This window comes from Ranitomeya imitator, chromosome 5 (assembly GCF_032444005.1).
Source record: "Ranitomeya imitator isolate aRanImi1 chromosome 5, aRanImi1.pri, whole genome shotgun sequence".
Classification (NCBI taxonomy): domain Eukaryota; kingdom Metazoa; phylum Chordata; class Amphibia; order Anura; family Dendrobatidae; genus Ranitomeya; species Ranitomeya imitator.
In genome coordinates this window covers 331449925-331465353 of record NC_091286.1, presented here as the reverse complement: position 1 = coordinate 331465353, position 15429 = coordinate 331449925, and the positions used below count along the sequence as shown (strand labels likewise).

Genomic DNA, 15429 nt, shown 5'->3' with positions numbered 1-15429 from the left:
TGACAGGTTCATACATCACCCCAAGATGACAAATATGGTTAACTGGAATTACATGTAGCACAAAATCCGCATATCCTCAAAATATACCCTCCTTAAGGCAATATGTGCAAAATTATAACAAAGTAATAACTTATATGTGCAATATAGCAATATAAAGTGCAGAAAAAAGGGGGAAGGTTGAATATAACCAATGTAATATACTGGATTGTGTCAAGTCACAGAAAGTGCAATGTGCAAAAAATTATAAAAAAAAAGCACAGAGTGCAAAAAACATGCAAGTTTTGCTACTATAAGTGGAGTATAAACTGAACCACAGTGTGCAAAACGGCCTATAAGGAAGCTACTGTTAATTGGGCAGTGTAAAATTACACAATGCACATTTTATGTGCCAATAATAATTATTCCAATCTGTCACCATAAAGAGCTGGATATAAAACAGCTAAGTTGCCACCATTTGGCTCAAATAATGTATATGAATAGTGGTTGTAATCTGCCACTACATGGAGCCAGAGATAGATCGGTAAATAAATCCAGCTGTATAGCCACTATCCGGTCCAAATACAATCTAGATCAAGAGACCAGAGGACCGGATGCTAATCCAGCCAATATGGCACAATGCAGGGGGATGTATTGAATCTCCAATATACCTGTAGAAGTAGGGTCAGCCGACGCGCATTTCGGATTACTATCCTTCGTCCTTCCCCTGACGAAGAATAGTAATCCGAAACACGCGTCGGGGTGCGCTACTTTGGGATTCGGCTGACCCTACTTCTACAGGTATATTGGAGATTCAATACATCCCCCTGCATTGTGCCATATTGGCTGGATTAGCATCCGGTCCTCTGGTCTCTTGATCTAGATTGTATTTGGACCGGATAGTGGCTATACAGCTGGATTTATTTACCGATCTATCTCTGGCTCCATGTAGTGGCAGATTACAACCACTATTCATATACATTATTTGAGCCAAATGGTGGCAACTTAGCTGTTTTATATCCGGCTCTTTATGGTGACAGATTGGAATAATTATTATTGGCACATAAAATGTGCATTGTGTAATTTTACACTGCCCAATTAACAGTAGCTTCCTTATAGGCCGTTTTGCACACTGTGGTTCAGTTTATACTCCACTTATAGTAGCAAAACTTGCATGTTTTTTGCACTCTGTGCTTTTTTTATAATTTTTTGCACATTGCACTTTCTGTGACTTGACACAATCCAGTATATTACATTGGTTATATTCAACCTTCCCCCTTTTTTCTGCACTTTATATTGCTATATTGCACATATAAGTTATTACTTTGTTATAATTTTGCACATATTGCCTTAAGGAGGGTATATTTTGAGGATATGCGGATTTTGTGCTACATGTAATTCCAGTTAACCATATATGTCATCTTGGGGTGATGTATGAACCTGTCATTTAAATATAATATATTTTTTAAAAGGGTCAGCCTGTACTATTGTTGATATTGATTTTATTTATACAAAAAATATTGTCTCATTGTGCACACATATGTCTACATTTTATTATCTGTATTTTCTATTTAATATTTGCCAAGTATATACAATAAAGGCATTTTAATCTTATTCCTGTTTGGGAGATCTTCTTTGACCATTCTATATTGGCTGTGGTTGCTTCTTCCCAAATTGTATTTGCCATTTGACTAAAATGAAATCAGATGATGTGCATTGGGTTTCTTGATGAAGATCTCAAAACGTCGACAACAGGCCTTGCACCACTTTGTGCATGTTAAACTGACTACCTTATGATAAAATGGCTGTAGAGAGGAAGAAAATGTATTTTTTTCTCTTTTTTAAATTTGTTGCAGAGATATTGACTTGAAGGCTATGTGCACACCACGTTCAGGATTTCTCGCAGAAAATTCCTGAGAAAAAACAGACATTTTCTGCAAGAAAACCGCATGCGTTTTTGCCGCGGTTTTTCCGGACACTTCCCAATGCATTTTGTAGTGGGAAATCCACAAAAAAAAGGCAAAATTAATGAACATGCTGCGGTTTTTACCGCGATGCGTTTTTTTCGTGGAAAAAAACGCATCATGTGCACAAAACATGCGGAATTCATTCTAAATGATGGGATGCTTATTGTATGCGGGTTTTTTTGCGGTTTTATAGCTTTTTAATCAGGAAAAAACGCAACGTGTGCACACAGCCTTAAAGTTTAGAGCATCAACTATGCTAATTTACACTTCAAATAAAGGCGCTGTAGCAGAGATTCTTCTATAGGGGGCATTTACTCTTTCTCCTATAGGACACTGCCCAGTCATAAGAATGCAGCATCATACGAAAGAAAAGAAAAATCAAACTTTTTCAAAGAAGGTAAGAACAGGCCTTTTCAGTGTGACTATTGTGTTTAACCTCATCACAGATTTTCTCACCCCTGTTGTCTACTGATAACACAGCACCAGAAAAAGGGGAGAGCTGTGTTGTAATGTCATCGCATACAACACACTGAATCTATCTCATGTATTGGAGAATAAAGTGCCGATACCTGGGATAGATCTAGAGTATTATAAGTGATCAGTGCTTCTTGCACAATCATCTTCATCTCTGCTCCAAAGCTGCAGCTCTCTTTTCCCAGCACTGTGAGAGAGGAACTGGATTGCAGGGACATGACCTTGCTGGGAGAGCTGCAGTGTGAAGCAGTGCGGAAGATGACAGTGTGAGCAGCATTTGTCACACATAACACACTAGATCTTTCCTGGGTATCGGCGCATTATTCCCCAATACCTGGGATAGGTCAAAAACATTGTGATGACATTATGAGGTTAGACCCAACATTTTCTCCACAATGAAAAAGCCTATACTGATTTTCACATTGGGTGTCTAGTTTTTCCTCTGTATGATTGTACCCAATCATAAGAATGCTGCGTCATACAGCAGACAAAAAACACAACTACACAGGAGAGTCTCTGATAATTTCTTCTGCATACACTTTGCATTGGCAGAAAGATGTAAATCAGTGGTTGGGGTGGAGTCCCTCAGAGCTAATGAATATGGAGGCCCTTATGGCAGCAAGCTTACTGATCCTCTAATGATAAAAATCACTGTTTTATCATCAGAAAATTATCAAAACTACATCAAGCAGACCAGTATGTGACATATCACTGGAATCAGGGTCTATGCCCCAACATACGCCCCTACATTTTGCTGCTCTCAGATTAGGTGGCAAAACCTGCTAACAAATTCTATTTAAGATGCCAGAAAAAAATCTAAATGTCAGATGCAAGACCTAAACATTGAGAAGAAAAAATAAATAAATCAAATGTTGAGATCTTTGTTTCAATTCATAAAAAAAAAAAACTAAACGTTACCGTAAAACAATCCACTGATCTGTAATATTGGTAAGGGAACTCCTCTGTTTCATTAGGGTCTTTAAAAGATAACCGGAAAAACCCTTGCATCTCTCAATGTTACCCAAGCCAAGTTCCTAAACAGCAGAGAACAGGAAGATATGTAAAAATCCGTAAAAATCGTACATAAATTCAGATATAGCTCTATCTATCTACCTATATACATACATACATACACACACCGGTAAAATAGGTATTTTTGTGTGCTCACCATAAAATCATTTGGCTCCGAGCCACTTATTAGGGGATACAGGACCGTGGGTGTATGCTGTTGCCACTAGTTGGCTGACACTAAGTTAATACTAAGAAAGTTAGCTCCTCCTCTGCAGTATACACCACCCACTGGCTGCCAGAGAACCAGTTCAGTGCAAAAGCAGTAGGAGAACATTTACAATACATAAGAGTACAACATGTGAAACTAAAGAGCAAGCACAAGCTATTAGGCTAACAGGGTGGGTGCTGTGTCCCCCAACGAGTGGCTCGGAGAAAAGGATTTTACGGTGAGTACACAAAAATCAGTATTTCTCCTTCACCTCCTTGGGGGTCACAGGACCATGGGACTGGTGGAAAATAAGGAAAGGCGCCTGACAGGACAGAGCAGCCAGCTCCGAAACCCGCTTGATTGATGTGATTGCAGCGAGAAAGGCAACTTTCCAGGACAGAAAGGTGAGCAAAATGTACTGAAGCAGTTCAAAATGAGCTTATAGTAAGACTCCCACGACCAAGTTAAGGTCCCAAGGGTCTAAAGGCATGTGACAGGGGGGAAGCACATGTGTAACCCCCTGAATGAACATCTTTACCTGAGGTTTTGTCGCAATCCTACGTTGGAATAAGACCGATAAGGCGGATATCTGGCCCTTGAGCGAGCTGTGCGCCAGGCCTGAGTCCAGGCCAGTCTGTAAGAACTCTAGAATGGTGGGAATAGAGAAGAGGAGGGGAAGACATCAACGATCCTTGCACCAAGCAAAAAATGTCTTCCAGGTACTTTGATAAATATGTACCACCGTAGGCTTATGAGCACTGATCATTGTGGACGCGACCCGTTGCGAAAAACCAGCCTGGGTCAGTATCCAGGACTCAACGGCCAAGCCATTAAACATAGGGCCGCTGAGTTCTGCCTGGGGAGAGCAGAACTGGATAATCCAGCAGTCTCCAGGGTACGTCGGCAACAACGCGCACCAACTCTACATGGCCAATCCGGATCGACCAGGATCACTGGAACCCTTTCCGCCTTGATCTTCCTGATGACTCTTGGAAGAAGCGGCTGCGGGGGAAAAATGTACGGAAGACAGAACTGGGACCACGGAAGAACCAGAGCATCCACTCCTATCTATGGCTCTTGGATCTCGAGACCGAGCTATGAATCTGGAGACTTTGGCATTCAGTCTGGACGCCATCAGATCCACATCCTGGGTCCCCCAACAAAGACAGATCTGTTGGAAAACTTCTGGATGAAGTTCCCACTCCCCCGGGGCGAGACCCTTACCGCTGAGTAGATCTGCTGCCCAGTTTTCCACGCCTGGTATGTGCACTGCTGAGATCACTGAGTGGTTTCTCTATGCCCATCGAAGAATGCGAGTTACCTCGCACATGGCTGTCCTGCTCTGGGTACCCCCTTTGATGGTTGTGCATCTGTGCAAAGGGAACCACTTCCATTGCTGCCACCATTTTCCCCAGTACCTTCATCGCAAAGCGGATGGAATGAGGAAATGACTGAGAAAGTGGCTCCTTGCTGAAGAGCTAGAACCTTGTCTCGAGGGAGAATCACCAACCCTCCAGAGGTGTCCAGGGTCATGCCTAAAAAGGATATGTGCTAAGTTGGAACGGGGGAAGAGTTGGCTAAGTTTATCAGCCAACCAAGACAAGAAAGAGTATCGCAAGTGATACGAACGGACTCTGAGCAGTCGTGGAAAGACGGACCCTTGACTAGGAGGTTGTCCAGGTGGAGCAGGACGAACACGCCCCGAGAGTGCAAAATGGACATGATGGCCGCCATGACTTTTGTGAACATCCTGGGAGTGGTAGCGAGACCGAAGGGCAAGGCCATGAATTGAAAATGCTGTTCGCAAATGGCGAAATGCAGGAATCTTTGGTGGTGGTGGGGAATTTGGATGTACAGGTAAGCATCTCAAATATCGATGGATGCTAGAAACTCACCCTTCTCCATTGAGGTAATGTTTGAAAGCAGAGTCTCCATGCGGAAGTGACGGACCTTGACAAACTTCTTTAGAAGTTTGAGGTCTAGTATGGGTCTCACTTTTCCATCCTTTTTTGGGACAGCAAATAGGTTGGAGTAGAATCCCTCAAACCTTTCATTTTCCGGAACTGGGACAATGACGCCATCGCAGCTCAAAGAAAATATGGCTCGGGAAAGAGCTTTTGCCCTCGTACTTGACGCTGGAAGCCGGGAAGGAGAGAAACAAGCTTGGGGACGTGAAGAAAAATTGATTTTGTATCCGGAAGACACTAGGTCTCTGACCCATTCGTCGAGAACGACTGAGACCCAGACCTAGTGAAAAAGAAGCAGGCGACCGCCTACCCTGCTGGCGTCGACCGGAGAACCCCATGAGTCATTGGGTGGAAAATCTTTGGGACCTAGATCCAGACTGTTTGGGCTGTCTTAGGATCTCTGTTCCTACATGGAGAGCGTCCTGATCCTGAAGAGGGAGTGGTAGTGGACCAAACCGGATTGGTGCAAAAGGATTGAAAATGGATTTGCTGACGCCGAAAAGGTCGCCTAAACCTCTGCTAGGGAAGAAAATTGCTCTTTCCTCCCGTAGCATCCGAGATAAGCTGTTCCAGCTTCTCTCCAAATAAACGCCAACTATGGAAGAGACGTTTTTTTTAATGCAGAATCCACCTTCCATTCTCTGAGCCATAAATATGTTCTGATAGTGATAGCATTTGTCGCTGACAGAGCAGCACAGTTAGCCGCATCCAAAGAAGCGTGTACCAGGTAATCTCCTACCCGAGACATTTGGCAAGCCAGCTGCGATGCCTCTGGAGGAAGATTACTGCTCTGAATGGAATTAGCCAAGGTCTCCGAACAGGAAACCATTTCTTTAGCTACCCACGCTGCAGCGAAGGAAGGATATAGAGCAGCACCTGAGGCCTCGAAGACAGATAGAAAATTTGGCTCAATCTGGCGGTCTTTGGGATTTTTAATAGATGATCAGTCTGGCAGGGATAGAAGGGTTTTGGATGCCAGGCAAGAGACTGGTGGGTCTACTACAGGGGACTCAGCCCAATCTTTTCTCAGATTAGCTGAGAAAGGGTACTTCGCCTCAAGAGGTTTTTGTCATGTAAAGCGCTTATCCGGTAGCTCCCTGTGCCGATTAACTATATCCCAAAACTCCGGGTGAACGGCGAATGTCCTATGAGGATGCTTAGCTTCTTTTTTTTAAGCACTCAGCGTGATCAGGGAAAGAGCCAGATTTTCATCAACCTTCAGAATTTGGTTGACTGTCTCAATCAGAGAATCGACCGCTGAAAGTCTGGCGAATCCGGATCTAAGGAGATGTCCGATTCATACTCAGAATAGAGTTCGCTATCAAAGACTGGAGAGGGAGAGCGAGAGATGGGGCTCACGAATGCCAGAGCACATGACTGTACGGGAGGCGTACTACGTATCTGTGTCCTGGACGCTTGTAAATTTCTAGATTGTGTGCAGCCACTGCTAGCCGATTGTTCCCGTGTAGGGGAGGGTCCCCTGCGTCAGACGTGCGAACACCACGATCCCCAGAAGGAACACTGAAGGATTCAAGCGCTTTGGCCACAGAAGTCCTAGATTGTGACAGAGATGAGACCCACTCAGGGGGACTAAGGACACTGGGCTTAGTGTCAGCGGGGGCTCCTGAGCGCATTTGGGGTCACAGGCTTTGCAGAGCGGCAACTCTGAGCTTTTGGAAACGCAGACTGGCAGGAGTTACATGAAGTGAAAAAGACTAAGAGTCTTATGGGGCTTTTTAGATGCCCGAGGCTGGGACATGATGTACTCCAATGTGCCCCCTTAATCAGGGTTCCCACAGATGAAAGGATACTGAATGGGAGAGAGAGCTAATGCAGCACTCCTTACCCAGGTCCTGTGTCCCAGCCACGAGAATCACACTCCGTGTCGCTATCTGGGCAAGCAGGAGACTTCCTGATCATCCGGAGACCCTGTCAGCTTGCGACACGGTGTAGAAAGATGGCCGATGAGATTTCATAAGCAACTCTCGTTCAGAACGAGAAGCGGCGAAAAAGTGGGTTGGGCCACCGAAAAGCATCAGCACGGGTGGAGCTTCAAGTACAAGACCAAAGGCGGGGACTAAATTTTACCCAGGCCCGAAAAACAGAACCCCCCCCCTCGCCAGGAAAAGTCTACTGCCTGTGCCCGGACTGCTCAGAGCCTCTGTCCTCAGCGCTTAACCGGAGAAGCTGGAGATGTCTTTCGGACGATGCTGCAGGTACCTTCGCTGTAGTGCAGGTAACTCTAATGTGCAGCTGCTGTCGCTGGTGATTTTTGGACAGTGCAGGGATAAGGTTAAAAACCCTCAATCCACTCTGCCTTTCATAGGGAGATGGAGGGGAACCGTCTGCCTCCTTGCTTCATCTCCTAGACAGTGGTGAAGCAGTGGGGGCTGCATGGACGCCAAAACGGAGGGTGCCTCTGTGCATCCAAGGGGTTTAATCCTGGTGGACAGGCCTGACTGTCCGGCATTAGGCCTTGCTGCAGAAGAGGATACATGGAGGCGACACTCCATGTGCTCGTCTGTTGATGGTGCAGGGAGATTGGTGCCCTTTAAGAGACCTGTCGCCCCTAAAAATCAGCCCAGGCATGGCATCCCATGTCGCAGGAGAGGATATGTGGAGGCGACACTCCACGCGCTAACCTGTTGTTGGTTCGGGGAGATCGGAGCCTTGAAAGGATCCGTCGCCCCCTCATCCAAGTAAAAAATCTTAAGAATTAAAAATTGAGAATGAAAAGTGAAAATTTAAAAAAAAAAAAGTTTTTGGTCTGAATAGCAGACCCGTGTGACTCCTCCAGACACTAAGCAAGAACTGGTCCTCTGGGAGCCTGCGAGGGTGTATACTGCAGGGGAGAAGCTAACTTTCAGCATACATCCATGGTCCTGTGTCCCCCAATGAGGCGAAGGAGAAATAAGTGTTTGATATACTGCCGATTCTGCAAGTTTTCCCACCTACAAAGAATGGAGAGGTCTATAAATTTCTTTGTAGGTATACCAAGTGTGAGAGACAGTATCTTAACAAAAAATCCAGAAAATCACATTGTATGATTTATACATAATTAAATGGCACTTTACTGAATGAAATAAGTATTTGATCACCTACCAACCAGCAAGACTAACAGGTCTGTGGCTCTCACAGACCTGTTAGTTTGTCTTTAAGAAACTATTCTGCACTCATTACCAGTATTAATTGCACCTGTTTGAACTTCTTACCTGTATAAAAAGACACCTGTGCGCACACACAATCAATCATGCTCCAACCTCTCCACTATGGCCAAGACCAAAGTAGTCTAAGGACACCAGAGACAAAATTGTAGACCTGCACAAGGCTGTGATACCGGACAAAAGGCAAGCAGCTTGATAAGAAGGCAACAACTGTTGGCACAATTATTAAAAAATGGAAGAAACACAAGATGAATGTCAGTCTTCCAATGTCTAAGGCTGGAGTCACACTAGCGAGTTTTACGGACGTAAGAGCGCAGAAAATACGTCCGTAAAACTCGCCAAACAAACGGCACAGCTTTCCTAGAAAGCTCCCAGGCTCGAGTTCATTAGAGGCGCCCTCTGCTGGTTGTCCTCATATGAACTCGAGCCTGGGAGCTTTCTAGGAAAGTTCCCACGATCTAGGGACAACCAGCAGAGGGCGCCTCACCGCAAATGAAGGTAAATATAGGTCATTGACCTACTTTACCTTCATTCCCCGGGGTTTTGCAGCCACGAACAATGTTGCATTAGCAAAGCTCGTGGCTGCAAAATATTTTAACCCCTTCAGATGGATTTACATCGTTGGACATTACAGATCTTCGGAAGGTAAGGATATTGTTGGTTATTTTTTTTTTTTTGGTTACAGAACGAGGGTCTTCAGTGACTGGATTGGGGGTTGAATAAAATATTACAACAACCTTTGTGTTTATTTCATTAAAATAATTTTTAACCCCTTAGTGACAGAGCCAATTTGGTACTTAATGACCAGGCCAATTTTTGCAATTCTGACCACTGTCACTTTATGAGGTTATAACTCTGGAACGCTTCAACGGATCCCGCTGATTCTGAGATTGTTTTTTCGTGACATATTGTACTTCATGTTAGTGGTAACATTTCTTCGATATTACTTGCGATTATTTATGAAAAAAACGGAAATATGGCGAAAATTTTTAAAATTTTGCAATTTTCAAACTTTGTATTTTTATGCCCTTAAATCAGAGAGATATGTCATAAAAAATAGTTAATAAATAACATTTCCCACATGTCTACTTTACATCAGCACAATTTTGGAAACAAAATTTTTTTTTGTTAGGGAGTTATAAGGGTTAAAAGTTGACCAGCAATTTCTCATTTTTACAACACCATTTTTTTTTAGGGACCACATCACATTTGAAGTCATTTTGAGGGGTCTATATGATAGAAAATAATGAAGTGTGACACCATTCTAAAAACTACACCCCTCAAGGTTCTCAAAACCACATTCAAGAAGTTTATTAACCCTTTACGTGCTTCACAGGAACTGAAACAATGTGGAAGGAAAAAATGAACATTTAACTTTTTTTTGCAAACATCTTAATTCAGAACCATTTTTTTTATTTTCACAAGTGTAAAAACAGAAATGTAACCATAAATTTTGTTATGCAATTTCTCCTGAATACGCCAATACCCCATATGTGGGGGTAAACCACTGTTAGGGCGCACCGCAGAGCTTGGAAGTGAAGGAGCGCCGTTTGACTTTTTCAATGCAGAATTGGCTGGAATTGAGATCAGACGCCATGTCACGTTTCGAGAGCCCCTGATGTACCTAAACAGTGGAAACTCCCCACAAGTGACACCATTTTGGAAACTAGACCCCTTAAGGAACTTATCTAGATGTGTGGTGAGCACTTTGAACCCCCAAGTGCTTCACAGAAGTTTATAACGTAGAGCCGTGAAAATAAAAAATCGCTTTTGTTTACACAAAAATGATCTTTTTGCCCACAAATTCTTATTTTCACAAGGGTAACAGGAGAAATTAGACCACAAAAGTTGTTGTGCAATTTCTCCTGAGTACGCTGATACCCAATATGTGGGGGTAAACAACTGTTAGGGCGCACCGCAGAGCTTGGAAGAGAAGGAGTGCCGTTTTACTTTTTCAATGTAGAATTGGCTGGAATTGAGATTGGACGCCATGTCGCGTTTGGAGAGCCCCTGATTTGCCTAAACAGTGGAAACCCCCCACAAGTGACACCATTTTGGAAACTAGACCCCTTAAGGAACTTATCTAGATGTGTGGCGAGCACTTTGAACCCCCATGTGCTTCACAGAAGTTTATAACGTAGAGCCATGAAAAAAAAAATTGCATTTTTTCTACAAAAATTATCTTTTTGCCCACAAATTTTTATTTTCACAAGGGTAACAGGAGAAATTAGACCACAAAAGTTGTTGTGCAATTTCTCCTGAGTACGTCGATACCCAATATGTGGGGGTAAACCACTGTTTGGGCGCACCGCAGAGCTTGGAAGAGAAAGAGTGCCGTTTTACTTTTTCAATGTAGAATTGGCTGGAATTGAGATCGGACGCCATGTCGCGTTTGGAGAGCCCCTGATGTGCCTAAACAGTAGAAATCCCCCACAAGTGACCCCATTTTGGAAACTAGACCCCCCATGGAACTTATCTAGATGTGTGGTGAGAACCTTGAATGCCCAAGTGCTTCACAGAAGTTTATAATGCAGAGCCGTGAAAATAAAAAATATTTTTTTTTTCCACAAAAAAGATTTTTTAGCCACCAAATTTTTATTTTCACAAGGGTAACAAGAGAAACTGGACCCCAAAAGTTGTTGTCCAATTTGTCCTGAGTATGCTGGTACCCCATATGTGGGGGTAAACCACTGTTTGGGCGCACGGCAGAGCTCGGAAGGAAGGAGCGCCGTTTTGGAATGCAGACTTTGATAGAATGGTCTGCGGGTATTATGTTGCGTTTGCAGAGCCCCTGATGTACCTAACCAGTAGAAACCCTCCACAAGTGACCCCATTTTGGAAACTAGACCCCCCATGGAACTTATCTAGATGTGTGGTGAGAACCTTGAATGCCCAAGTGCTTCACAGAAGTTTAGAATGCAGAGTCGTGAAAATAAAAAATATTTTTTTTTTCACAAAAAAGATTTTGTAGCCCCCAAGTTTTTATTTTCACAAGGGTAACAAGAGAAATTGGACCCCAGAAGTTGTTGTCCAATTTATCCCGAGTACGCTGATGCCCCATATGTGGGGGTAACCCACTGTTTGGGCGCACGGCAGAGCTCAGAAGGGAGGGAGCACCATTTGACTTTTTGAGCGCAAAATTGGCTGTCGTGTTTGGAGACCCCCTGATGTACCTAAACAGTGGAAACCCCCCAATTCTAGCTCCAACCCTAACCCCAACACACCCCTAACCCTAATCCCAACCTCATCCATAATCCTAATCACTAACCCTAACCATAATCACAACCCTTACCCCAAAACAACCCTAATGTCAACCCTAACCATAACCCTAATCAAAACCCTAAATCCAACATACCCCTAATCCTAATCTCAACCCTAACCTCAAACCTAACCCTAATCCCAATACACCCCTAATCACAACCCTAACCTTAACCCTAATCCCAAACCTAACCCTAATCCCAAGCGTAACCCTAATGCCAACCCTAACCCTAATACGAACCCTAATCCAAACCCTAACCCTAATCCCAGCTCTAACCCTAACTTTAGCCCCAACCCTAGCCCTAACTTTAGCCCCAACCCTAACCCTAGCCCTAGGGCTACTTTCACACTTGCGTCGTTTGGCATTCCGTCGCAATCCGTCGTTTTGGACAAGAAACGGATCCTGCAAATGTGCCCGCAGGATGCGTTTTTTGCCCATAGACTTGTATTGCCGATGGATCGTGACGGATGGCCACACGTCGCGTCCGTCGTGCACTGGATCAGTTGTGTTTTGGCGGAGCGTCGGCACAAAAAAACGTTCAATGAAACGTTTTTTTGTACGTCGCATCCGCCATTTCTGACCGCGCATGCGTGGCCGTAACTCCGCCCCCTCCTCCCCAGGACATAGATTGGGCAGCGGATGTGTTGAAAAACTACAGCTGCTGCCCACGTTGTGCACAATTTTCACAACGTGCGTCGGTATGTCGGGCCGACGCATTGCGACGGCCCCGTACCGACGTAAGTGTGAAAGAAGCCTAACCCTAAGTTTAGCCCCAACCCTAACCCTAAATTTAGCCCCAACCCTAACCCTAAATTTAGCCCCAACCCTAGCCCTACCCCTAACCTAACCCTACCCCTAACCTAACCCTACCCCTAACCCTACCCCTAACCCTACCCCTAACCTAACCCTACCCCTAACCTAACCCTACCCCTAACCCTACCCCTACCCCTAACCCTACCCCTAACCTAACCCTACCCCTAATTTTAGCCCCAACTGCTGTTCTCCTGCCGGCCGGCAGATGGAGACAGATGGCGGGCGCACTGGGCATGCGTCCGCCATGTTCTTCTGCCGGCGGCCAGGAGGAGCAGCAAGAGGATCCAGGGACCTAGGTGAGTATGCTAGGGTCCCCGAATCCCCCTATTTCTCTGTCCTCTGATGTGCGATCACATCAGAGGACAGAGAATTACACTTTACTTTTTTTTTTTTTTTGCGGTCGCCGGTAAACAGTTAATTACCGGCGATCGCAAAACAGGGGTCGGTAATACCGACCCCGATCGTGCTCTTTGGGGTCTCGGCTACCCCCGGCAGCCGAGACCCCAAAGATTCTCCCGGTGCCGGCCGGCGGGCGCACTGCGCCCGCCATTTTGAAGATGGCGGCGCCCACCGGGAGACACGAGGAGCATCGGGGGAGCTAGGTGAGTATTGGGGGGCCACCTGGGACCCCTTTTCTCTGTCCTCCGATGTGCGATCACATCGGAGGACAGAGAAATTAAAAAGAGATCGCTTTTTTTTTTTTTTTGCGATCGCCGGTAAACGGTTAATTACCGGCGATCGCAAATGCGGGGTGGGTTAAAAACCCCCCGAATCATGTTCTCTGGGGTCTCGGCTACCCTCGGCAGCCGAGACCCCGGAGAAAATCGGCCTCTGGGGGGCGCTATGGACTTTTTCCACAGCGCCGTTAATTAACGGCGCTGTGGTTTAAGTACCCTTAGCGGCCGCCGTTAAAAGGCGTATCGGCGGTCGCTAAGGGGTTAATAATGTGTTTGTGTATTTTTTAACCCTTTACTACTATTGGATTAATAATGGATAGGTGTCATAATTGACGCCTCTCCATTATTAATTTGGCTTAATGTCACCTTACAATAGCAAGGTGGCATTAACCCTTCATTACCCCATATCCCACCGCTACACGGGAATGGGAAGAGAGTGGCCAAGTGCCAGAATAGGCGCATCTTCCAGATGTGCCTTTTCTGGGGTGGCTGGGGGCAGGTGTTTTTAGCCAGGGGAGGGCCAATAACCATGGACCCTCTCCAGGCTATTAATATCTGCCCTCAGTCACTGGCTTTACTACTCTGGCGGAGAAAATTGCGTGGGAGCCCACGCCAATTTTTTCTGCCATTTAACCCTTTAATTTAGTAGATAGAACGGCCAAATTTTGCATATACACACTAATAACATTAGTAGTGTGGAATATGCAAAAAATAGGGATTTTTGTGTACTCACCGTAAAATCCTTTTCTCCGAGCCATTCATTGGGGGACACAGACCATGGGTGTATGCTGCTGCCACCAGGAGGCTGACACTAAGTAATACAAAGAAAAAGTTAGCTCCTCCCCTGCAGTATACACCCTCCTGCTGGCTCCCAGCTAACCAGTTCGGTGCAAAAGCAGTAGGAGATCAATAACGACATATAAGCGTAAAGCATGTCACATTATATATAAGAATATAACATATTAAAAGATAAAAACAAAGCATAAGCTAATAACAGGGTGGGAGCTGTGTCCCCCAATGAATGGCTCGGAGAAAAGGATTTTACGGTGAGTACACAAAAATCCCTATTTCTCCTTTGCCTCATTGGGGGACACAGACCATGGGACGTCCCAAAGCAGTCCCTGGGTGGGGACAACATCACTTCAGGCCGTGTAGCCGCTACTTACAAGTGCGCCACCGCGGCCTGCAAAGTCCACCTGCCCAGACTCACATCTGTGGAAGTGAGTGAATTATAGTGCTTCAAGAATGCATGCGGCCTGGAGGAATTCGCAAGCCTGCGGTCGTGCTTGCCGACGTCTGGCGCCTAGAGCCCTCAGACAGGGAGATAGGCTGATATCTAGCGCGAAAGGACTCCTGGATGGAGAAAAGAATCCACCAGGCTAACGTGGCTGAAGAAAAACGGCTAAACCCTTCCTGCGACCGTCAGGAAGCCTACTTACCATCGAAAAACCCGAGTAAAGTGTCCAACCTTTGGAAGGACGTCGTCCTCGATACGTACCCACTCGGAGCACTCGCTTCTTCCAGATTATGGAGAACCCATTCCGCTTTGTGGACTAGAGCCGAAAGAGATGAGAGGACGATGCCCCTGCAACAGTGGAGATATAATACCCCTTGGCAACGAGGGAAGGGGATGGCTAGAGGGCAACCTTGCCTTGAAGGTAATAAGGAAAAAAGATAAAGAACAGAGCGTCGAGATCTGAAGACTCATCAGGAGGACAAGAACGCAGAGAAAGAAGGGGAGAGACCCTCCCTGATAGAAAAGTCTATCCGGATCAAAAAAGGAGTCCACTGTAAGATGCCCAGGACCATTAAGGTCCCACGGATTTAACGGTACGCGGTAGGGAAGAACTACAGGTTGAGGCCTGCAAGAAAGACCATATTTCCAGCTTGAGACAATAAGCCGGAAAAATACT

General features: G+C 45.3%; 1 protein-coding gene across 1 annotated transcript in view; it reads right to left on the bottom strand.

Annotated features, from left to right (window-relative positions):
• Nucleotides 1-15429, bottom strand: part of MDN1 (midasin AAA ATPase 1) — a 335477-nt gene that overhangs the window by 29471 nt on the left and 290577 nt on the right. The window contains exon 78 of the mRNA XM_069726361.1: nt 3336-3451. Within this exon, the coding sequence (XP_069582462.1) occupies nt 3336-3451 (116 nt within the window). The remainder of the gene's footprint in view (nt 1-3335; nt 3452-15429) is intronic.